General features: G+C 45.5%; 1 protein-coding gene and 1 long non-coding RNA gene across 20 annotated transcripts in view; one reads left to right on the top strand and one right to left on the bottom strand.

Moving 5' to 3' along the window:
• LOC139042560 (uncharacterized) overlaps positions 1 to 8,934 on the bottom strand; it is a 31,314-nt gene extending 22,380 nt beyond the window's left edge. The window contains exon 1 of the long non-coding RNA XR_011499410.1: positions 8,630 to 8,934. This is a non-coding gene — a long non-coding RNA (uncharacterized lncRNA). The remainder of the gene's footprint in view (positions 1 to 8,629) is intronic.
• Positions 1 to 24,706, top strand: part of PPP1R12B (protein phosphatase 1 regulatory subunit 12B) — a 206,298-nt gene that overhangs the window by 144,197 nt on the left and 37,395 nt on the right. Inside the window, exons 20-21 of one of the 19 annotated variants that reach the window (XM_070501538.1) lie at positions 14,986 to 15,049; positions 16,152 to 16,880. The exons of 17 other annotated variants lie outside the window; for them this stretch is intronic. In XM_070501538.1, the coding sequence (XP_070357639.1) occupies positions 14,986 to 15,009 (24 nt within the window). In that variant the 3' untranslated portion in view covers positions 15,010 to 15,049; positions 16,152 to 16,880. Of the gene's footprint in view, positions 1 to 14,985; positions 15,050 to 16,151; positions 16,881 to 17,549; positions 18,298 to 24,706 lie in introns of those variants that run through there. One more of the 19 variants, XM_070501546.1, reaches the window with a different exon arrangement.

Here is a 24,706-nt window from a genome sequence, read left to right as displayed (position 1 = left end):
CTGTGCTCTCTGCAGACGGGGGCTAGGGTAGTTCAGCTCCTCCTTGAGGTGTCCCAGAAACAGGCTGCTTGCCCCCGACCAGAAAAGAGGAAGGGCAGGCAGAAGCAGGCAGGCACAGAGAAGCACTCAAGATAGAACCCAGACCCAAACCACTTCTGGGCAAGCACTCCGGAACTGGGCTACCTAGGAGGGAAGAGAACCCAGAGCTGTGGACTAGGGTCTGATTCTAGGCCAGCATCTTCTCTGGTCCAAGCTGAGGTGGCTCAAGACTACCCCACAGAGAGAAGTGCTCGTGGTTTAAAAGCTGTCCTGGCGGTTGAGTCCTCAAAACACCACAAAGAAGCCATAAAATTTAAGGCCATGAAAAGCAGTCAGGAGGCCCAGCAAATGAGAGAATTTATGCCTGAGAGAAAAGACAGGAGAACAATTTAAAGAGGGTTTTAAAATGTTAAAATTCTCAACATACAGAAGAAGTTAGATTTCACAAAACAAGAATAACAGGTAATGAAACAAGAACAGAAGGGTGTGAGAGAACCACTTAGAAATCTTGGAAGTGAAAGATATAATATTGAAATGAAAAGATACAATATTGACGTAAAATAACAGATTGTGCAGCATGCTTTTTACAGCTTAAGAGAAAATTAGTGAATTGGAAAATAGAGTGGAGAAAAATCTTTCAGAATGCACTTTAGAGAATTAGAAAAAATGAAGGAGAAGACATGAAAGATATCCTGAGGAGCTCTAACATACATCTGCTGGGATTTACAAAAAAAAAAAAGGAGAAAAGAGAAAGAATGAAAAAGAGGCACTAATCATACTAAAAATTGCAACCAAGAATTTTTCCAGAAATGAAGGTGGGAGTCCTCAAAATAGGAAACCTCACCATGTGTAAAGCAGGATAAATAAACCCATAACTAATAATAATTTCCATAGTGAAATTATAGGGCATTAATGATATAGAGGAAATTTTAAATGCTGAATAATGGTATAGGTAACCCACAAAAGAATGGTGGTCAAATTGGCAGTGGGCTCTGACAACAGTGGATACCGGAAGACAGAGGAGGACCTTCAGAGAGCCGTGGGGGAAGGCAGTTACAAACCTGCAGCTCTGGGCAGGGGTCTGCACCCCCAACAAGAGGTACATACAGGCATTTTCAGATACACGGGAGCTGACTTCTCAACCCACAGAGCTCTGCTGATGAAAGAACTAAAGGATGTTCCTCAGCAAAAAGAAAAATAAATGCAGAAAAAAGTGAAACACAGGAAATGTGTTAAAATATGATAAGAAAGCTAATAGTTAGTGTTATGTTTAAAAAACTGGATCCAAAATTCCAGCAGTACTAATGTGGTTAAAAGGTGTGAAAGTGTGCTGTGGTCCTTGTTTGAGTGGACAAGATACTGGTTAACTCTCTACACTTTTAAAGAGAAAATAGAATTAAATAAGTGTGTTAAATGTAAGAATGCCACTAAAGTGATAGAAATAGGAAAATAGAAAGTACAATTCCTAAATCAGTAGAGGAAAATAGGTGATTTTAAGAATTCATTCACTCCGTCCAATAAAGTCAGGAAAGGAGATGAGAAGCAGAACAGAAGACACAGTGATGCGGAAAGACAAATAAGTTGTGTGGGTGGCGATGACGTACACTCAGCCACAGAGCCAGAGACACTCATATCAGGTCATTCTGCTGTCTTCAGAATGATGCCAAAGCGGGGAAAATATATGCAAATACAAACAGAAAGCTGCCGTGGCAACTAATGTTAATATTCATTGAAAGATAATTGTAAGCAAAAAGCATCGAATGACAGGAAGAGATTTCTTACTTGTGAAAAAGGAAGAATTTGCAAAGAAGGTAAAAATAATGGACTGTAGACACTGAAAATACGGTCTCAAAATTTGTAAAACAAAAACTGACAGAATTGGGGCTGGCCTGGTGGCCCAGCGGTTAAGTTCACACGTTCCGCTTCTCGGCGGCCAGGGGTTCGCCAGTTCATATCCCAGGTGCGGACATGGCACTGCTTGGCAAGCCACGCTGTGGTAGGCATCCCACATATAAAGTAGAGGAAGATGGGCATGGAAGTTGCTCAGGGCCAGTCTTCCTCAGCAAAAAGAGGAGAATTGGCAGTAGTTAGCTCAGGGCTAATCTTCCTCAAAAAAAAAAAAAACCTGACAGAATAACAAAGAAAATAGTACAACAGTCAGAGTTGCAGATTTTAACACATCCCTCAGAAATGAATATGTCTAACATAAAAATACTTCAGGACATAAAGGATTTGAACAACATAATTAACCAGCTTGATCCAAGAGGTATAAAATGCACATGGAATGTGTATATCATGAGGACCACACTTAATTAAAAACCAACACTCGTTCACTCATCAGGTATTTACTGAGTGCCTGATATTATATTTGCCATACGTTGTTCTCGGCACTCGGAATATGAGTCAACAAGACGGACAAAGATCCTGGCCATGTGAACTTACGTTCTAGCAGGGAGTAGAGGAGGAGGCAGACAATAAACAGTAAACGTAATAAAGATAGGACGTGTCAGACACTGATGGGAACGGTTTGAAACGAAAGGGTCGGCTGACGAGGGCTGGGTGGAGAGAAAACAGGCTGTGGTACCCAGCAGGGCGTCTGAGTAAATCTTGTTGACAGACGGAGCTTTGAACACAGACTTGAAGAAGCTAAGGGAGTCCTCAAAGGTGTGTGGAGGAAGAGCATGCCAGGTAGAGGGAGCAGCTAGCGCAAGGTCACATGGTGGGACAGAAGTGGCGCATAACAGGGATTGTGGAGGAGAGCCCTAGGAAGGAGAGTCGGGGCGTGTGGGTGGAGGTGTGGTAGCCTTTGTTGTTTACTCTGAGCTCAGTGAGGAACCACTGTGGGGTTCTGAGTAGAGGAGGGATGTGATCTGGCTTCAGTTTTAGGAACACTCCAGCTGCTGTGTGGAGATTGGACTTGGGAGACTATTACAGTGATCAGGCAAGAGATGGTGGGGGCTGCGTCACGTGGTGGCAGTGGAGGTGTCAAGAGGTGATGGGATTCTGGATATGTAGGATGTAGGGAAAGAGGAGTCTGGGATGACTCCCAGGTCTCTGGCCTGAGAAGTTGGAGAGATAGTTGCCATTAACTGCCGTGGGGAAGTCTGTAGATGAAGCAGGCTGGGGAGGAAAAGCAGGAATCCAGTTTGGGATATGTTGGGTTTGAGGTACCTATTTGCTACCTAACTAGAAAATTGGTAGTTAGATCTGTTGCAACAAAGGAACATTTAGATGATATTTAAAGCCATGAGACTGTATGAGACAATGGGAAGGCAATATAGAAAGAGAAGAGGATCAAGGACTAAACCCTGGGCCACTCCGACATGGAGAGTTTGGGGAGAATAGGAGGTACCAGCCAGAGGGGCAGGAGGAAACCAAGAAGTGTGTGGTGTCCTTTCTAGTGTGAATGAAAAAACGATTAAGAAGGAAATAGTTATCAACTTTGTTAAATGTTGCTGATAGGTCAAGGAAGATAAAGACCAAGAACTGGCCATTGATTTTGTCAACATGAAGGTCAGTGGTGACCTTGATAAGAGTAGTTTTGATGAAATAATGGGACAGAAAGGTTGATTGGAGTGTTTTTAAGACACAATGGGGGAGAGAAATTAGAAACATTGAGAAAAGTCATTTTTTTAAAGCAAGTTTTTTCAGCAAAGGAGGGCAAAGAAATGGAATGACAGCTTACAGGAGATACAGAGTCAAGAGAAAGATGTTTTTAAATGGGAGAAATAGGTGCATGTTGGCTGATGAGAATGCTCTAGGAGAGAGCAAAAAAACAAATTATGACGTAGGAGGAAGAATAGAGAGCTGCTGGAGTGAGGTCCTGGAGTAGGAGGAAGAATAGAGAGCTGCTGGAGTGAGGTCCTGGAGTAGGAGGAAGAATAGAGAGCTGCTGGAGTGAGGTCCTGGAGTAGGAGGAAGAATAGAGAGCTGCTGGAGTGAGGTCCTGGAGTAGGAGGAAGAATAGAGAGCTGCTGGAGTGAGGTCCTGGAGTAGGAGGAAGAATAGAGAGCTGCTGGAGTGAGGTCCTGGAGTAGGCAAGAGGGAACAGCATGTAGGGCACGAGTTGAAAGACTGACTTCAAACAGAAGCAGGTTAAGTTCATCCATGGCAAGCGGTGGGTAAATGTGGTGACGGGAGTCTGGAAGTTCTCTTCCAGTTGCTTCAGTTTTCTCAGTGCAGTAGAAAGCAAGATCAGCAGCCAAGAAAGACCATGAGGAAGGAAGTCTTGGGTGTTTGAGTTGGAAGGCAAGGGGATGAAATGGTTGTCTATGAAAGCGGGTGGACTAGTGAAGTACCTGAGTGCCTGGCAGTATTAAGAGTCCACTAAGGTTCAAAGTAATGAATTTAAATTGAGAACAATGAGCGTGGTTGTGTATTTTTTTTCCCAACCACTCTCAGTGGCACAGGCCCATGTGTGGAGTAGGCAGAAAATGGAATTGACCCAAGGTTGTAGTTTTGCTGAGTACTATGAAGGGAGAGAGGGGAAAGAGAGTAATGAAGGTGATGGACCATGGAATTTACGCTGGATAGGAGGGATGGGGATGAAGGACATCAGGGACCTGAGAGACAGTGGGATTCCATCAGGTCGAAGGCTAGTTCAGGGTCACTACTGAGAGCGAGTGAGCTGGGAAGGTAGGATGTGGTGATGGAAAATCGAGATCAGAGAGGTGTCACAGCTCTTTGTAATGGCAGTGAAGAAGATAATGGGCCAAGAAAAGAATGCTTTGAAAACTAAAAACTCCCTTCTAAATACTGCACTGGTTAAGGAGATATTATAACAAGAATTACAAAATATTTAGAATGGAACAACAATGAAATTACTTCACATTAGGTGTTGTAGGAGTAGCTAAAGGGAGAAATCTATAACCTTAAACGCACGGTTAAGGTTGAAAATATTTGAAAATGAGAAAGAATGAAATTAAATGAGCTAAACTTTCAAACTCAAGAAGCTAGGAGAAGAACAGTATGGCCAAATGAAGTAGAAAGGATGAAATAAAATAAAGATAAAAGTAGAAATTAGCCAACAGAAAACCACACAGCAGGAGAGATGGTTGGTAATAACAGAAGTTGGATCTTTGAAAAGATGTATAAAATACAACAGACCTTTGACACGCTGACCAGGGGGAAAAAAACAGTTGGTATGAACAGTGATCGGAAGGGAAAGGGGGACAAAATTACAAGTAAAACAGATGTTAAAACTCATAAGACAGGGCCGGCATAGTGGTTAAGTGCGCACGTTCCGCTTTGGCGGCGCAGGGTTCGCCGGTTCAGATCCCGGGTGTGGACATGGCACCGCTTGTCAAGCCATGCTGTGGCAGGCGTCCCACGTATAAAGTAGAGGAAGATGGGCACGGATGTTAACTCAGGGCCAGTCTTCCTCAGCAAAAAGAGGAGGATTGGCAGCAGATGTTAGCTCAGGGCTAAATCTTCCTCAAAAAAAAAAAATCATAGGACAGTATTTTGAACAACATTACGCCAATAAGAGTAAAAACTTAGTTTAAGTGGTTACTCTTCTGGGAAAATAGAAAATATCAAAATGACTCAAGAAGAAATAGGAAAAAGAAAAGCCCAACAGCCATTAAAGAAAATTTAATAATAATTTGAACCACCACCATCTCAACCTCTGGCCAAAGACACCAGGGCTAGACTAGCTTGAGGAGAAATGTTATCAAACCTTCAAGGAACAAGTATAAGAATACTTGTCTTTTACAAACTGTTTCAGAGAATATAAAGAAGGAAACCAGAATCCACACTAAATTGTCTTGCTTCCAACTTGTTTAGGGACAACGAAAGGAAGCTAAGAAGTGGAGCAGGAAAAACAAGCAGAAGGTCTGAATATTTCTCACCAAAAGCAGCAGAGAGCAGCAGAGACGTTTGCCTAATTAGGCTGCAGGTCTCGCAGGTGGGGCGTCAGACTCCTGCGGTTAACACACACTCACTGTGCCCTTAGAGTTTACGTTCCAGTTGTAGTGATGTTTTGGATACTGTCACTCAGCCTGTGTTAGGACCAATAGCGTGTATTTGTGAGATGGCTGGGTCATCAACAGTCTGTGGCATGGAGAAGGTACTTATGTTTTGGTTTGTTTGCTTAAATATGTGCTAACTATTTGGCTCTGACCCTAACTGCAGTAACACGTTGTTGTCAGTGCCTGGATGGCCCAGATGGTGACACTGCACGCGGCCTCACACACTCGGGGATTCAGACAGCAGTTCCTCCAGGCCCTTTCTGTGCCTGGCCGACAGTCCGTGGTTTTGTGTGCACCAGGCAGTCAGTCCTCATGGAGCTTAGTTCTTTCCCCTGTTGCCTGCTAAACAACAGGCTCCAGGAATCTAGTTAATTTGACCCCCACGTTGGTCCCATTTGCCATTCCTCATGACCCTCGCCGGTGTTTCTCTTCCACTGCAGCAGTGCTTGCCTCAACGTCATTCTGTCTGTGTGGAATTACGTTGGCCTTGTAATATGGGAACCACAGGGGTGACAGGACCGGCGCCTCGTGCTCTGGGCATTGTTTCTGCCTCCCCCCGGCTGGCTGAAGGAGCTGTGTTACTGAGTTATACTGTGATGTGGGGGTGACAGGACCGGCGCCTCGTGCTCTGGGTGTTGTTTCTGCCTCCCCCCGGCTGGCTGAAGGAGCTGTGTTACTGAGTTATACTGTGATGTGGGGTTGAAATGCATTCCCCATTACAGAGTACACAGACTGCTCTTTACCTGCCATGGGCAAAAATAACCTGGACAAAAATAGTACTCTGCCTGTGAAATGTTTTTTCTTTCAACTTTTTTCTAAGGATTGGCTTTTCGGGGTATCTCCTGTATCTTAGGCACAGGGAGAAACTTTTGTGTCCTCTTCAGAGCTATAGCTGTATTTTTTAGGAAGAACCAAAGTGTAAACCTCCCCTGGCAGAACCCTAGTGGAGGGGCAAACTGATGTCCAGTGGAAGTGAGAAAGGCAGAAGAAGGAGAAGTTGGATAGTGGGAGGCTTCACTTGGCACCAAAGAAAATAATTTGCACATCACAGAAGCAAGAGGCTTAGAGGCTAAGCCTGGTAGTGCAGTGGCGTCCTTCACCTTCAGCTGTTCTAAAGCATTTTTAACTGAGAACGTGGGCAGGAAGCGTACATAGGTGGCACGTGGACAGACACGTCCGCTCCGTGTCAGCAGTGTCTGTGAGGCCGAGAGAGTGAGAGCCAGTCCAGTGCAGACAGGAAGGTTCTTCGCAGGCGCTTCCAGATCGGCTCTGAGAAGAGTAGGTGCTGAGTTTCAGACGACATTTTCAGTGATAAGGAGGGAGTATTCTTAGTAAACCCAGATGAATGGGGCAGCCTTGACTTCTAGACCAACTGTAAAGTCAGGATTATGAAGACTAGTTAAAGAATTTAAATTTCTATGTGAACCTGCTTTTCTTAGTATGGGCCTTTTTCCTTAAACCTCTGCAGGAACTAATAATGGGAAATAATTGTTCCTTTTCTTACCACCTGATGGAGCATTCAGCTAAATTTATAGGCTTTAAAGAAAATTACTAAAATATTAAAAAAGTAAATCAAGTTGATGACAGTTAAACTTGAACCTAAAGTAGAATTTCTGAATCTTTGTATTTATAATTTTTTTTTGTAGGCTTCCACTACTCATAGTTTGTGACGGTTCTCCAATTTTATAACTTTAAATTGTAGGTTTCGTCTTCAGGAAGCTCGCTGTTACCAAATATTTGAGCCTAAATTTCGGGCATGTTGCCACCAGATGGTAGTATGTTTGCCTGACATATTAGGTTACAAGCACAGCCAGAATATCATAAAGATCTTTATGCACTAAACAGACTTATTTATTTTAAAAGTCACTCTAAAATATAGTTATTATATGGTGTTATCAGCATCATTCTCCTTGACTTTTTTTTTTTTTTAAAGATTGGCACCTGAGCTAACATCTGTTGCCAGTCTTTTCTTTTTCTTCTTCGCCCCAAAGCCCCCCAGTACGTAGTTGTGTATTCTAGTTGTAGGTCCTTCTGGCTCTGCTGTGTGGGACACTGCCTAAGCGTGGCCTGACGAGCGGTGCCATGTCCGTGCCCAGGATCCGAACCAGCAAAACCCTGGGCTGCTGAAGCAGAGCGTGCAGAGCAGAACTTAACCACTCGGCCACAGGGCCAGCCCTCCTTGACTTTTTTAAACAACGTTTTTTAAACAACTTGACTTAACTGAATATTTATAGCTTTAACAAAAGTTTCTCGTGTCATACTCTTTTCAAGCTACTTCTCCAGTGTTTAACCAGCCATGTAACCTATAGAGAGAGCTCTTTTGGCTTCTTTTAAGCTAATCAGAAAAGATCTAATTTGGAGCCCGCCCCATGGCCAAGTGGTTGAGTTTGCATTCTCTGTTTCGGTGACCAGGGTTTCGCCAGTTCGGGTCCTGGGCGCAGACCTAGCGTTGCTCGTCAGGCCATGCTGAGGCAGCGTCCCATGTAGCAGAACCAGAAGGACCTACAACTATGTATTGGGGGTTTTGGGGAGAAGAAAAAAAAAAGATTGGCAATAGATGTTAGCTCAGGTGCCAATCTTTAAAACAACAACAACAAAAAGAAAGCATTGAGAATACTTACCTGCTTCTTCAAAAAAAGGATCTAATTTGCCCCGTCAGTGCTTCTGATCAGTTCAAGCATTCTTTCTCATCAGGGCACTGTGAGCATCTTGGCGGAGTAATGCTGCATCATGTGGGCCTGTCTGGCGCATGCTAGGACGTCCTACAGAATGCCGATGGCACTCTCCGGTGACTGTGAGAACGGTGTCCCCGTGTGTTTCCAGACGCCCCTGTAGGAAGTGTGCCCCCACGCCCCTCTGCCCTGGAAGACCTCTGCTCAGGCTCTCATCTGCTCCTTCCCGCTTCACTGCTGCTTCTCTCCTGTGTGGCCTACAAAGAGAGAGGGAGTGGGAAAAGCTGCACAAGTTATTCCCATGAAATGGAGGTAGCTTTCCACTTCTGTTTGCCTTTTTTAGCTGTTGCTAAATTTAAATTTAATTGCAAAACACGAAACCCATAAACTAACTGTGGGACAGGTTTACAGAGTGATTTTCTTAAAGGGCCTGTACAGTCCCTCAGCCTGGAGTGAGTTTCTGAGAGTTAAGCTTTCGTGACCCTGGGACGTGGTCATTTAAGTACTGAGAGCAAGACTAGGAACCTTTTGGAGACAAGTGAGTGTCGGTGAGCTCTGCGCTGGGCAGCTTGCAGGCCCGTCTGGCCTGGCCGCTCTGTGACTGCCTGCCCCTCAGAAGGGCACAGTCCTCCCCCACCCCAGCAACCCACCAGGGTACAGACGGGCCTTTTAGGGGATGTGTTTTCTTGGTCTGGTTTTTGGCTTTTATTGCTTTTTCATAAAGAACACATGTCAGAAGCCCTTTATTGAATGGAAAGAATTGCAGGGCTTCCCTCTGCTCTGCGTTTCCTTACATGTGGAATGAAGGCCGACTCTTCACTCTGGAATGATTCATTTCAAAGGAGAAGTTGAGGGTAAAAGATTCATTTTGTGGTAAAATCCCTAATATGTCCAACTCAGGAGCATCTGTACAGGAGTCCTCGTTAAACGTGAGTTACCTTCATTGGTCCACCCCGTCCCCAAAGCAGGGGGATGATTTTCACATCACATAAATTAAAGCAGGATCAAGCTGGGAAAATGGGAAGAGAAAGGAGGTAAGTGACAAAGAGCATCCTGCTTCCTTCAGAACTAACTTCTCACACACCCCCCGCCCCCAAAGAACGCTGTGGCCCCTCTGGGTGCTCAGTAATAAAAAAAAACCATATAAAACACGGATAGCAAATGAAACTGTGATGGAGGCTGCTCTTCCGTCTTGGCCGTGTGCTGCTGCTGGTCCCCTTTGCAAACAGCTTGTTTGTCTAGCGTGAGATTGGAAGTCACTTAAACGAGCATATGGAGGGCGAGAGCCTGATGCTTGGTTGCAGCAGTATGGAGCCCTCACTCTGCAGCCATAGAAGTCTTGAGATTTCCTGTAATCTCTTTGAAGACAGGAATCGTATCTTAAAGACCTTTGCATGTCCCTACTGGCACATAGCTTAGAGGGAGCACTTAGTTGTGTTAGATGGATTGATGGAAGAAAAAGTTGGTTGATGATTAAAAATAATTGGGGCTGGCCCTGTGGCCTAGTGGTTAAGTTCACACGCTCCGCTTTGGTGGCCCAGGGTTTTGCTGGTTCAGATCCTGGGCGCAGACATGGCACCGCTCATCAAGCCACGCTGAGACTGCGTCGCACATGCCACAACTAGAAGGACCCACAACTAAAAATACACAACTGTGTACTAGGGGAGCTTTGGGGACAAAAAGGAAAAATAAAATCTTTTTTAAAAAATAAATAAATAAATAAAATATTTCCTTTGGTCCTTATTTTCATAAGTAGCCCTGAAAACGATTGCTGTGTTCCAACCTCTTAGTTACAAAAGGAGGAACAAGGATCTTGAATAATTTATAGTTCTTAATTGTTTAATCCTTGACTCGCTGCCTTCTTCCCTAAATCTGAACTAAAATACTATATATTGTGACTACTCAGAAGTCTATAAACTAAGCTACCAAAAAAGCTGATTTGTGGGAAGCAGCAGCAGAATTTTTGAAACACTAGGTAATGTCTACCAAACTGTTGACAGTCTCCTTTGGGCCTTGAGGACCTTGTGGTTTGGAAGCCATGCTCACCTTCCAAAAGGACCTTTCCCTGCTCTTGCAGTATCTGATGAAATGGGCAGGGACTGGTAAGGGGTTCTTTGGGCACTATGCCAAAGGTAGAATCTGAGAGATGGCAATTCTGGATGACTGAGCATCAAGTTTGGGGCCACTTCAGAAAAGTCTAGGCCTAAAGTTTCTGGCTAAAGTCATACAACATTTATTTATTGATGTAAACATGTCTTAACCTAGGCTCAATTCTGACATTCACAAGTGCTAATAGAAAGGGTCTTTCTTTCTTTTCTTTTTTTTTCCCCTGGCGAGGAAGATCGGCCCTGAGCTAACATGTTGCCAATCTTCCTCTTTTTGCTTGAGGAAGATTGTCGCTGAGCTAACATCTGTGCCAGTCTTCCTCTATTTTGTATGTAGGATGCCATGTCAGCATGGCTTGGTGAGTGGTGTGTAGGTCTATGCCTGGGATCCAAACCCACGAACCCTGGGCCTCTGAAGTGGAGCGCACGAACTTAACCACTACACCACCCACCGGGCTGGCCCTGAGAGGGTCTTTTCTGACCCCTTCAGCCAGCAGCACTCCAGAGTTTTATTCTGCTTTCCTGTGTTCTTTTTTGTAACAAAAAAACTTGAGAAGTGTAGATGGGAACCGTGTGAGATTATGAACTTTACTTTTAAAAGCGATGAGACTTGGCGTGATTGTAGCATGGTAGAGTAAAGCCTCTCTGGGCTTTGCAGTCAGTGGAATTGGGAGAGCCATCTTCAGCAGCTGTTGGCAGTTGAGGACAGTTTGGTGGGTGCCTCCGCCCGGTCCTGGGCACGCATCTGTTTGTGTTCTCCCCTCGGGAATGAAAACAGGTAGTGTGCTGTGAACCAAGGGCCAGTGATGCCCTGTGCGTGCACGTTCTCTCCTCCCTCGTGTGCTCTTCTCTCCTGCTCAAAATCTTCGCTAGGTGCGGTTTTTTTAAAAGATGTTTTTTAATCACTTTGATCTATCCTGGGTAAGTACCAGGACCCATTCTGCAGGCTGGGGGTCGTTGTTGAATGGCAAATACAGCAAGCAGAAATAACCAGTGTTTTTTCTATGAACTTAATAATTATATCGTGTTTGGCCAAAATGTAATATGCTTACAAATTCTACAGCCTGGGGCAGCTACAGTCCCCTCTTCATGTGGTCGTAAACCACAAACAAAAAAGATCTGGCGATCTTAGATTGTCAGTCTGTTGGAGAGAAAGGGGCACTGTGTTCTTCACTTAGGAATAAAGAGTTGGAATTCCCAGCTCCTTTCTCGAGATGATAGTAGGGCTGTCCTGCTCCTTTTAGTTGGAGCATTCAGTGCCATTCGAGGTGTCTCCGGTCATGCCACAGCAGGGGTTTGCAGGGTGCTTCGGGGTAGTCTGAAAGGCGGTGTGGTGAATCTGGTGGTCTCACAGACACGAGAGATGGTTCTGGGAATTGCATCAACACATGGAGGGAATAAAAACTCCTTCCCTCCTAGAGAGAACAGATTGGTGGCTACCAGGGGAGAGGAGGGGTGAGGGGTGGGCACAGGGGATGGCGTGGTGCACCTGCAACACGACTGACAATCAGTAATGTACAACTGAAATTTTACAAGTTTGTAACCTATCATTAACTCAATAAAAAAATTTAAAAAAAGAAAAAAGAAAAAACTCATTCCCTCCTGACTTGTGGTGGTGTTTGTCCACCAGATCCGAATCTTGTTCGGTAAGTAGTGATTTCTTGCGTGTGTGCAGGCAGGCAGAGCGCGTCTCCTTTGCCAGTGTGGACCTCAGGGGTGAGATGACTGTCCTGTCATGTCAGAGCAGAAGCTGCTGCTGCTCTCCTCGCCGGCGAAGGGCTTGCACTGGCTCTGTGCTCTTGGCTTTCAAAGGATGTGGACGGTGACCCACCGTAAGACATCCATTGTACGCTGTGACTCGGCATACGTCTGAGTGTATCCTGTACGACTGGAGCAGTGCTTCACGGAAGCGTTCTCTTCCTTTACCGTGTGTAACACACGCTCACACTTGCTCTTCCACTTCCCTTTCTGTTGGTCTGGTTGTGGCCGTATGAGTGATTCAGGACTCCTCAAGAATCTCAGGCCACGGTCACTGTGCCTCCGCCCCAATGATTACCCACTGCCATTAACAAACTTACATCTGTCATGAGACTGTCTTTCAGAAACTCTCAGAATTAGAAGTTACCTCATTTGCCCCCCTTTCCCACCCCAGGAAGATGAAAGAAAAGGTTTTTTTTAACTTTTTATTTTGAGACAATTTCAAACTTACAGAAATGTTTCAAGAATGGTACACAGAACTCCTGTATACCCTTCACCCAGAGACTACGTGCAGACTTCACCATTGTCTAGTAATGTCCTTTGTAGCAGAAGAATGCAACCCAGGGTCACCATTACACCTGTTCCCAAGTATGTCTGGGCTCTCCTTGACTTTCATGACCTTGATATTTTTTAAAATAACAGGCCTGTCATGTATGTCCCTCAGTTTGGGTCCAGTGTTTCCTCATAAGTAGACCCAGTTTTTACCATAATGTCACAGAAGTGACACTTTGCTCTTCTCGTTGTGCTGGCAGTGTTGGCTTGTCGTCACTTGATTAAGATGGTGTCTGCCAGGGTTCTACTCCGTAAGGTTCCTTGTCCTCCTTTGTGACTAATAAATATTTTGTGAGGCGATAGTTTGAGATTATGTAAAATCCAGTTCCTCCTCCTACTTTTCCACGAGTTTTCGTATCACTTAATGCTCTTTTCTTGGATTGATTTTACAGTATTTGCCCAATGGTGATTTTTCTAATTTTGTTACTCCTTCTGCATTCATGAGTAGGCATTCTACGCTAAGGAAGAGCTTTCTCTCCTCATTTAGTTTTTCGTTCTTTTGTTTATATTCGTGTGGACTCATGGACTCCTGTTTTATTCAGTGGGTTATAACTTGTTACTATCATCATTTTTTTTGATGCTCAAATTGCCCCAGGTGTAGCTTTTCAAGCAGGCCTGTCCTTTTGTCACTCCCCGTCATTCTGTCGGTGCTTCCTTACTTTGTGACGCGAGGGAACCAGGCTGGTTTGCTCTCCCTGCCCCTGCTCTGCAGTTAGCCGTTTCCTGTTCCTTTTGGTGGAGTGGCATTTGGAAACAATGATCTGGGCACCAGGTCTGTAAAATGCTGCTGGGGTGTTGCTCTTCCCAGGCCCTCTTAGTGCGATGCCAGGAAAGACATATGTAGGTGCATTTATTCACACACCCACACACACACATATGTACACACTTACATCTTTAGTTATTTATATGTGTATGCACACGCGTGTGTATAGAATCATTAGTTCACACCAATACCTCCAGTTCCTGCATACCACCACAAGGTTCTGTCTAGCTTTCCCTTTTTTCTTATTTATAACTGCCTGCTCCCACAGTGAGAAACCTAGTTCCCATTGTCCTCGGTATGTTTACTTATTTGCTCAATCCCTGTATAAAGCACATCCCCCAACTAAACTGGGCTGCTGTCTCCTGCCGTACCTTTTCCTTACACGAGGACACTGCCTTCCAAGAAAGAAGATGGAGAAGGAGGGAGGAAGGCAGATAGGTTTTTCCTAAAGCATTTGAAGAGGAGACTCTGTCTTTTCTTTCAGTAGCCTTCTGCATAACCACGAGGAAAATGAGTGCATCTGAGCTCTTTGCTTAAGATTTTCATTTAGATCCTTACATGTTTTCTGAGTGCATGTGCAAATTGGTCAAGCAATTTCTGTGATAACTGCCCTAGGCTGAGCATGACCACATGCTGGGCGCTGTGCTGGATGACATTATATATATATGTATGTATGTTAGGCTTAAAACGTATGATAGCTTTGCAAGAGAGACGTCATTTTTGAAGTAAGCCAAATAAGATTCAGTGAGGTTAATAAGGAACCTGACCTGGGTTTGAGTTTCAGGATATCTGGCCTCCAGGCCCACACCCTTCCCAGACCGCATGTGCGGATGGTGGTATCTTGGTTGCTTTGGGAATCATCACTGGGGGGCATTTTACCAAACATCATCACTCTTAAACCATAGTGTTTCATTTTCTTGACTTAAAATATAAGAGGAAAAGCTAGGAATTACTCAGCTGGCTCATTCATTTCTTCTTCTAAGAAGATTCCACTAGAAGACTACTTTGGGAGAGTCACTGGTCAGGATTCACGTCAGGAGGGGTTCTTTTGGCTTGCCCACACATTTGATGTGTGCCACCTCAAAGAACAGTAAACACCCACAGTCCCTTTGTTTGATGGTTCTTAGGTTTGTTGGAGACTGTTGAGCTGACCACGTGAGACTCTTCGTTCCATGACAATAAATAACCTCCGTAAGTTTGTGAATGTTTCTCTCTGTCTTACCCAGAAGAAAGAAAACAGATGAGCCCAACATCCCCTCCTGCTCATCTGAAATCAGTTGTTTCCTGGACACGTTTGCACAGTACTCCCCATGGAAGTCTGTCTCTGAGGCACTCTTTTACCAGGCTCTTTGGTTACTAAACCTGAATTTGAGAGAAACAGACAGGATCATCCCTGAGAAAGAAGAAGAGAGGGTGATTCTTTGTTGCTCTCAGCTATTTCTCCGTGCTGGTTGTCTGAGCACAAATCCCATCTGGTTAAGCATCATCTGAGTTGTAATGTGAATGCCCTAGGTCAGAATGTTATAATTTGTGATAGGCCAGCATGGAGAAAATTGTGGATTGTTTTAATCTCTGGATCCTCACTTGGGAATGGCGCTGGAAATGTGGTGTGCTACTTGAAAAGAGATTATCTAGTGACTGAGAGGCGCAGACGGTGACCAAGGATACTTGCATTCGGTGTTTATTTTCACTGAAATGTGAAGGACACTCATGTTCACAGAGGAGTTAATGTCTTTTGAGTAAAAAAGAGAAGAATAAATGCTTCTTGGCCAAGCTGGAGAAAAATTAAATATATAAAAGAGCAAATGAACAACAGGAAGGGCTTAGATTTAACTTTCTGGAGCATTTCTCTCTGTTCCTATAGTTCTGACATGTTCCTGTGAGTGTCTTGAGTACCCAGAATCTCCTTGAAGCATTTGGATTGATCCGTCTTTTCAGGCCCTCTCAGACACTTCCCCTTAGTCGGCGCTGGCTCCTCAGGCAGGTGTATTTTGCTCTCCTCTCTGTCGCTGTGTGTCTGTCACCACATCCTGTAGTGGTTCCAGAACTTCAGTTCCCTCATCTGTAAGATGAGGGTAATGTACTTCTCAGCACGATTGAGAGGATCAGAGACAGGATGTGTGTTACAGCACTTCGCGAAGTCTAAAGGAGTACCATTGTTAGTACTGCCTGGAAGGACACAAAAGATGGAAGTGAAAAGAGACAGGGGTGACAGTTGGGAGCAATCAGCAGGCTTTTTCCATTCCCTCTTCAGTTGCCAATGAGTAATGAAATCCCTCTATAAACTTTACAGAAACAGATCAGAAGCTGGCTGATCAGAATTGCTGCTGCGTCTCTAAGGATAGTCACCTGGTGACTTTCCTTCTGGATGTTGATGAAATGTTCCTGCCTGCTCCTCCTCTACCAGTCACGCTTGCTGTGGGAACGTTACTACTGAGGCTTACATCCGTCTTTCCTTTCTAAGTGAAGAGGTCTCAGAGGAGAAACTCACTCTTTTCAGGTGGCATTAACTATTTAAGCAGGTGTAAGGTGCATAGATCTGAATTCCCAAGACAACTCGCCTTTTAGACACAGCGTAATTCTGGTTTGTGGTGGAATTGGTCAGGCTTCCTAAGAAGTTTTTTATTTTGGGAATGAACCGGGACCCCTTTATAAACTCTGTTCACCTGTATTCTTCAGACCAACCCCCAAGTAGCTGATCATTTCCCTTGGTGTAATTTCACAAAATTGGTCCTAAGAGTAAAGAGCCTATCAAGACACTTAGAGGGCGGAGAGTGGCGTACTGGGAAGGTCTGAAGGAAGAAGTGTGTGGGAAGAGCGGGGCAGGTTAGAGTTTCCAGGAGCCCAGAGAGAACTGAGTTGTTACCTTGGGATAAACCCTTTGGCTTAGAAGCATGTGGCGTAGAAATGTTGGATAGGGTGGTAGTGACAACAGAGTGAAAAAGATTAAATTTGAGATGGTTCGAGGCCAAATCCAGAATCCTTCAACAAGAAGCAAATAAATTCCTTTCTTCTTACCTCCTACTCAGGCCTGTCATCGTGTGCCTCCCCTGCCGTCTCTCTTTTCTCTCTTCATTTCCAACCCTCTTTCTTTCCCTCACCTGTACCCCCTTTTGCATCTTGGTCTTCCCTGATTGTGGCATTTTGGAAACCCTGGTGTGCCCTGTACCTACAGACTCAGCCGGGAAGGTCTCTGATGTGCAGAGAGCCTGCTTTGCAGTGGCCAGAGCCGCACTTTGCAGGGCTTCCTCAGGGCAGCAGGAATGACGTGTCATTTTACTGGACGCGTCCAGCCTGAAGGTGCTTTGACAGATGGTCTGTCTGGGCTTTGTTAGTTACGAGATCCAGGAGTTGAAAAATCCCCCTTCTCGTATTTGGAGGAGTGTTCAGAAAAAACAGCCTCCGAGCCTCAGGCTGTCTGACGGAGGCGGTGGGTCCCGGGAGCTTGGTGGGTCTTGCTCCTGAGCGCGCCCCCGAAGAGCCTCCCTTCATTGCTGGAAGCTGCAGGCTTTCCTTTCCTCCTCCAAGTGGCAACCCACATTCTGAGTTGAAAGTGAATCTTTGCCCTTGGCTCCTCTCCAGCATTCCTGGCTCGGCGAATAGGGATTTGGAATGTCAGAAAACAGAGGAGGAGGGAAAAGATGTGTGTGTGACTGTGAGTGTTTATACGTAAGAGCAGCTCCGTCTGGGTGGACTTGGGGAACTTTACTTCCTCAGACTGCTGCTTATAAACTCTTGGTTCCTTATTTATATTTTTTTGACTTTTTAAGTTGTTTAACCTGAATTTATCCCGGCAGTTGCAAACCCCTTCCAGCCCAGTGGAGTCAAGCTAAGGGAAGACAGCATGATTTCCAGAGGATTTATATTTCTTCCCTCTGGATAAAGGACGGTAGTTGTTCACGGGCTCGTCCTCCGGCAGAATCCACGGTCGTCTTTCTTCTGGGACTCACTCTGGTGTCATCGGGAACCTAGACTCGGGTTTTATTGGGGAACAAGTCTCAATAAGAGATGTCCTTTGGGAGAATCGAGGACTCGATCTAGGTGTGAGTGGTGTGTCTCGGCACGGTACTCTTCACCGTGAGCCGCAGCCCCGAGCACTGTGGGGAGCTGGGCTGGGGCTCCTGAGGGAACACGCCTCCCAGACGGTCGAACCGTGCGCTGCTGAGAGCTGCAGACTGTAATTTACAGCGTGGCTCTCACCCTTTATTTACTTCTGTCCAAAGTCGTCTCGCATCGACTCGAAAGGAGAGACTCTGTGAGGGTCACCCACAGAGGCAGTTGCCCGGCGTTGTGTGAAGAAGCCAGTGGTTGATTGTCTGTCTGCATCCTCAGGAACCATGTCCTCTTTATATACCCGAAGTAAAGAATTCCCTCGGAATAGGAAATCCCAGTCTGACTCTCCCCCTGCGTCTCCCTCCCCGACTGCCAAGACGCTCCGAGTAAGCATCATTTTTTATTTCCTTATGTTCATAGTTGTGTCAGACATGTAGGACGTGTGTGTGTGTGTGTGTGTTTATGTATAACCTGGGGAGTCAGGTTTAGAGCAAAGGCATTTCAGAGCATATGGGAATCAGTAGAGGAAAAAACTTTCAAAGGCCCTGTTAGCTTTTCTGCAGGAGGTCGTGGTTCCTGATACCTAACGTCATCTTAAGTGAAAGCAGACTCCAGTGTGTCAGACTGCGATTTCTGTCTTTTAGCTTTTAACTGTCAGTTGTAAACTACTTAACAGTAAGATTTTAGAGTCCTTGTCACTGTATCTTACGGGTTTTTCTTAATTTCTGTGACTATATTTAGTTGCTCCCTTTCCTGTGTTTTATGGGTCAATATTATGTTTCAAGAGAAAACGCCCCCCAAATGGAGGTTTATGTACATTATACTTCAATCACGTGCAAGTTCAGCATGTACACCGGTGTAGGTGTGCATATGTGTATGCCTTCGCTGGTTTTGTGTGTGTCAGTGATAAAGAGAGAAAAACACAATGCGCAGGGAGTCCTGCTCCTCAGTCAGCCCTCAGGAAAGGGCGTGCTTAAGAAACCAAAGAATTCACTCCTGGCTGTTGACAGCCAGCCATCTGGAGGTGTTGGTAATGTCCTGGGCAGATCCATTTGAGACTTTTCTTCCTTTTCTCTAGTGAATATTTCTGTTGAAGTGATTTGCGTGTGGGCATTTGCATCTGATTCCGTGTCTTCCTCTGTGGGAAGTGACCAAAGCAAGGAGTGGAACCAGGAGCAAGCGAGGAGAGGCCCTGATGGGCATATTAGGTAGTGGGCAAGGAACAGCTCCTTCTTAGGGAACGAGACTGTGCTGTGCTGCGTACGCAGAGGCAGAAGAGGGACGGCCAGCTTCCTTATTTGGGGAGCCGTGGGGAGAAGAGCTGCAAGAAACCCGGAATAGACAACTGTTTCTTTTGAGGGATTTTCTGTCCCTTTTCAGTGTCCTTCTCATGGTGTAAATTACCATGGAGTGGGATTTCTATGTGGCATGTCGCTCCAGGACAGCAGCCAGGGATGTTTAGTGACCAGAATGCAAAAAGAATTCTGTTACCAAGCTGTTTCATTCAGAAGTCCCTTTCGTGAGAGGACCGAGAGGGGCTCTGGTGTGTGTGTCACCATCGTGGGTTCTGGGAGAGCCTCTGCAACACGAGGCTGCCGCCTCCCTCCTCTGAGGAGCTGCGGGACGCTCCCCCACAGCTGTTGGGTGTTTGTTGGGGGCTCCCACCTGAGGTCCACGAACCGAGCACTTTTACTTCACTTCATGTCCCCGTGTCCCCTTCCCTCCTGCCTCAAACTCAGTGTACCTTTTGATGGAAAGAGTCCCGGCTGACATCTGTTCGTCACAGTGACCACCGTTCCCAGAGCAGTGTGAGATACCTGCTGAGCATCCAACAGAATCTGTTTAGTGACGTCCTCTGTCCCTTCTCTGTTTGAACCATTTAGAGTTAAGTAGGACTTCTTCCCCTTGTCTCAGTCCTAACAGCTGCCATCCACCCTTCCCACCCTCATTGCACCCCCCCCCCCCGACTTTTTAGACAGAGGTCACAGTGGGAGAGAATTTGGATTACGGGAAACCAGAACATGGGTGGCTTTCATAAGAGACTGCTTCCCAATTTAGCGGTCAGTGGCTGTGGATTCCCACAAGAGCGTCAGCTTACTGTAACCAACTTCCAGTGTCCAAATGGGTTGTACTAGTGATTTTCATACATCACTCGTGTTCCGTTATGTCGCTGTGTCTTTAATGTCAGAGAGTGGAAGACATGCAAGACTAATTTGGAGGCTGTTGACACTTGGAACAGGTTATAAAACTAAGATTTACTTCCTGAGGTTCCACTATGGCCCAGTTTCCTCTCCTGTCCTGACCGGTGAGGCTGTGCTTTAAAAGTGCTCTGAGCGCTCTTTAACAACTAGTGTGGTGGTGGTGATCTCGTGCTCATATCTTTCCAAGGCCTAGTTGTAACTGGCTCCTACTTAAGACAGACACAGGGACTGACATCTCTACTTCGTAACACAGACATCCCGGGAGGGCAGTGACCGGGGCAGTGTTCTAGACAGTCTAATGCCAATAAAACATGCACGTTATGTCCAGAATACCCCCCAAGTGCCAGGCACTTCACTTTCGTTACCTCCTTTAATCCTCAGCCACCTGAGAGGCAGGGATTGCTGCCCTGTTCTCCGTATCAGGAACCAAGATCCACAGGAGAGAAGTGTGCCCAGCATGGCTCAGCTAGTGGCAGCAGGGTCAGGTCTCTCTGACTCCAGGGCCCTATTCAGCAACACGCTGGAGTACATATCAAATGTGTTTGAAGGTTAAGGACATGCTAGGGTCAAAGATGACAGCTAAAAGCTTGGGTGGCTGTGGGAGTGCAATGTTCAGACATGATGAGGACACAGGAAACTTAAGTCTTACGAAGGAGGGCAGCATCTACAGGGAGCCAATGACAGGCTGCACTGGATCTCCCACACCTGATTCTCGGACCCCAGTCAGAGCATATGAGATCACGGACTGCACAGAGCCTGAGACCTTGTGGGCTACAGGGTTTCAGACTTCTCTTAAAGGCAGGAGTGCTTGGGCCTTTGACAGTGAAGACGCCAGGCAGTGTCTGTGCATCTCAGAGTTAAGATCGGAACGGCTCTCCGTCTTCTCACCCAAACTCTCTGACGTGCATGTGCGATTTCTGCGAGAGATTGCACAGGGTAAAGAGGGAACCTCTGGAGCCCACATTCTTCACAATAGAGGCCCGGAACTTTAAGCCAGCATAGGGAAGTTTAGGATTTTTCTCATGTTGTTAAAGGGCCTAAATATTAAATGCTTCATACAAGGAAAATGTCCTCAAAGGGAATTTTAAAATAATGGCTGTTCATGTGGGGAGAATATTTAGGACACTTTGCTCTCGGTCACTTGTTCAGGACGGTGTGGGCAAACTAGACTGCTGCTCCAACAGGTGTTCTTGTGACTTGAGAAAACAAGCAGCAGGATGATTTTTCAGTAACTAGAAAACTGAAACTATCTTATCATACCTTTACTTCTAAACTCCCCACAGCAGCCGATGCTTCTAATGTTACAGAATTCTCTGTTTCTGTGCTCGGTAAACCTCTGACCCTTTTTAATAGTATAAAAATCGAACACTTGCCTAGAGATTGTGCAACTAACAACCTCCCTGATGAAAAAGCACTTAGATGCGGAAGATCGTGTGTCCTCACCAGCTGACATTTTTGTTTACTTTCTCTAGTTTGTATTTCAAAAATGATAAATATTTTTTATTCTATGAACACAATTATACTATTAAACGTGGTTTTAAAAATACCCTCCTCCCTCTCCATAAGGAAGATGTCCATCATCCATCATGGTATCCCTACCCCCCATCCGCCCTCAGATGGCTCTGCTAAGTGCTGTTCCTCTCATATTGCTGTTTTGGTCTCTGTTGACCCTGAATAGTGAAATAATTTTTTTTAAACAATTCTTTTGGCTTTCACACTAGATTCATACTAGTTCAACCTCTCTTTTGTCTCTAAAAATTGGGGAGCTCTCTGAGTAACAGATTTGCCCATCTGATTTCTCACTCAGGGAAAGCAGAACAGCTTCCAGGTTCACTCTCATTCCTAACGGGAGCCACACCAGGTGTTTATTTATGGGAATTTGAAGGCTCAGCCTCTGTCCTCACACTCCGAAGCAACGGTATGAGGTGCTGGGTTCACACAATTAGCAGAAAGGCATTCTTTTGACATAATTTTCCAACATAAGAAAAAGTAGTAATCTGAACTGCAAATTCATTAGACACCTCTAGCTCCTGCTTTTTAATCACTGTGTATAGGATTGAGTCTCAAGTCTGTAAATTCTGTTAACTTAGAAACTAGTCAGTGTAGATGGTTTAGCATTTTTAAATCATGTTAAAAGCAAGAGCCAAGTAATCGTTGGTCAGTATTCTCAAATTATTATTTACTAATTTAACAAAATACTTTTCAATACAGGACATATCCAAAGATAACAAAATACTAAAGAATGTGCAAATTGTAGTGCTTAGATGATATTTATTATATTGAATGGTCTTGAAGTAAGTGGGTCATCAGCTGAACCCTGGGAATCTTTCAATTAGACAGATTTTCATTGAATCGGTTGGTATTTATAATAATAGGATTTGACCTGCGTCTGTAAACCAAGGTCCAGTAGTGTTTTCCCGTTTAATCTGGATCGCTGCTCCTTCAGGCCTAGCATCAGATGAGCAAAAATACAAAGATTTTATAGAATATTTTTCAACCAGCCATTAATGTAAACAAAGGCAACAATTAGCTAGCTTGCTTTGTTTTGTAACCAGCTGTACAGTCTAATCAGAATACGTCTGATAGACAGTGGGATGATAACAGGTGGCTCCTTTCCTGAGAGTCGTCCACGTGGCAACGCTGGTTAACAGGCAGCGTGCAGCCTTGGGGGCGTCCATGCCGATGCCCCTCTCTGCACGTCCTCTCTGCTCCCCTGTGGCAGCACCAGCAGTCCTTAGTGTGTCTCACCTTGGTATCTCTCATGCTGCATCTGGGCACGCCCAGCCTGGAATCCATTTTTCACTGCACTTTATAATCCATTGTCATGGAATGAGAAACATTTGTCTCTGTGAATAATACTAATTAAGGCTGCGATCTGTTAACCATTTTTTCTCTCTCTAATTAAAACCACTAGTGTATGAGAGTCTTGTTTTTTTTCAATTCCACTCAAGAAAAGTCAGTAAGCAATAATTTTTTAGCCCAAGGAATCTTCCTAAGCAAAAGGAATAAACCTGTAGGAATAAAGGTAGTTAACCCATGTCCTAGTTAACACTAGTTAACCTGTGTTAACCCATGTCTACATAAAGCTGGATGAGGTGGCATCTGAAGTCTTAGTCTGTTGACCAGAGAGACTGGGAGCTTTGACGGCATCACTTCCTTTCCTGGACTCTCCAGGTGACAACACAGAGATGCAAGCCCTGTCCTGCCCTTGGCCCTCTAATTTCCATGCTAGATGATGATCAGGGCAACCTGCCCTGAGTCCTTCCACCGTTAACATTCCATGAGCGTCCGCTCTGCAGCAGTAGGCCCCGTAACGGACACTGGCCTTCAGAGGTGGAAGACACAGTCCCTGCCCTCAAGGAATTGACAGTCCAATTGGGGAGATAAAAGAGAAGATCAAGAACGAGAATAGGACTGGCCCGTGGTGTAGTGATTACGTTTGCACACTCTGCTTCAGCAGCCCGGGGTTCATGGATTCGGATCCCAGGTGTAGACCTACACACTGCTCATGCAGCCATGCTGTGGCAGGGTCCCACATACAAAACAGAGGAAGATGGGCACAGGTGTTAGCTCAGCAACAGTCTTCCTCACCAAAAAAAAAAGAATGACAACAAAGGAGGGAAATTTCTCATAAAGACATATAGGAGCAGGGTGTTTGATGTTTTAGGAGCTCCGTTGAGTGGTAAATGAATTAGCCTGATGTTCAAAGAACAGGAGAAGCTGAGTGGGCAAAGACGAAGGAAGCAGTGCATTACAAAGGTGGAAAAAATTTATGAGAAAGTATTGTATTATTCGAGAGCAGCAGATCAGCGTGGCTAGGACGGAAGGTCTATACATTTAGGAGTGTAGCAGGAAGTGGAGCGGGACACAGCACCACGGCCCAGCCTGTGGGCTCAGCATGTCGTTCTGAGGATTTGAGGAGTCAGCCTGTGATGAAGGATTGGGAAGTGGAAGTGAAGTTGCTGTGATCAGAACTGCCTATCAGAGAAGTCTTTCTGGCAGCTATGGACACTGGATTGTAGAGGGAGGGTCTGGGGGCGTGAGGGCAGCTGGCCCTGATGGCAGCACTCCAGGCGGGAAGTGGTAAGGGACGGGACAGAGAAGCCTTAGAGGGCAGAACTGACAAGACTTGGGATTGACAGAGTGGCGCAGGGGTGAGCCTGGGAGGGACAGAGTCAAGGATGGCCGCAGATCTCTGGTAAGGTGACCCCACAGAAATGGCGTGGCGACACTGCGTTGGCGGTTGCAGCAGGTGAAAGGTGTTGGGTGGGAAGTGGTTTCACTTTTGGGTAAGTTGAGTGAGTGGTACTTTCAGAGGAGTATTCAGACAGTGATGCCCAGAAAGCCGCTGGTCTGAATTCAGCTTGGGAAAATTATGGGCTGAAACGTGGGGTTTATGCTTAAAGCTGTGGGGGCGGTGAGCTTGTCCCAGGGTGGATGTGGCGGCAGGAAAGGGCTGAGACTGGAACCTCAGGGTGACGGCTGCAGGAGCTGTGCGGCTGCTCCCGCGCTTTCTCCCGTCACCACACCCAGAGTCACACGCAGAGAGACAGTCTCGTAGTCAGCTTCATGTTACAGTAGAAAGCTTCAGTTC

The sequence above is a fragment of the Equus asinus genome, chromosome 30 (assembly GCF_041296235.1).
Source record: "Equus asinus isolate D_3611 breed Donkey chromosome 30, EquAss-T2T_v2, whole genome shotgun sequence".
Lineage (NCBI taxonomy): Eukaryota > Metazoa > Chordata > Mammalia > Perissodactyla > Equidae > Equus > Equus asinus.
This window is presented reverse-complemented; position numbering and strand designations above follow the sequence as displayed.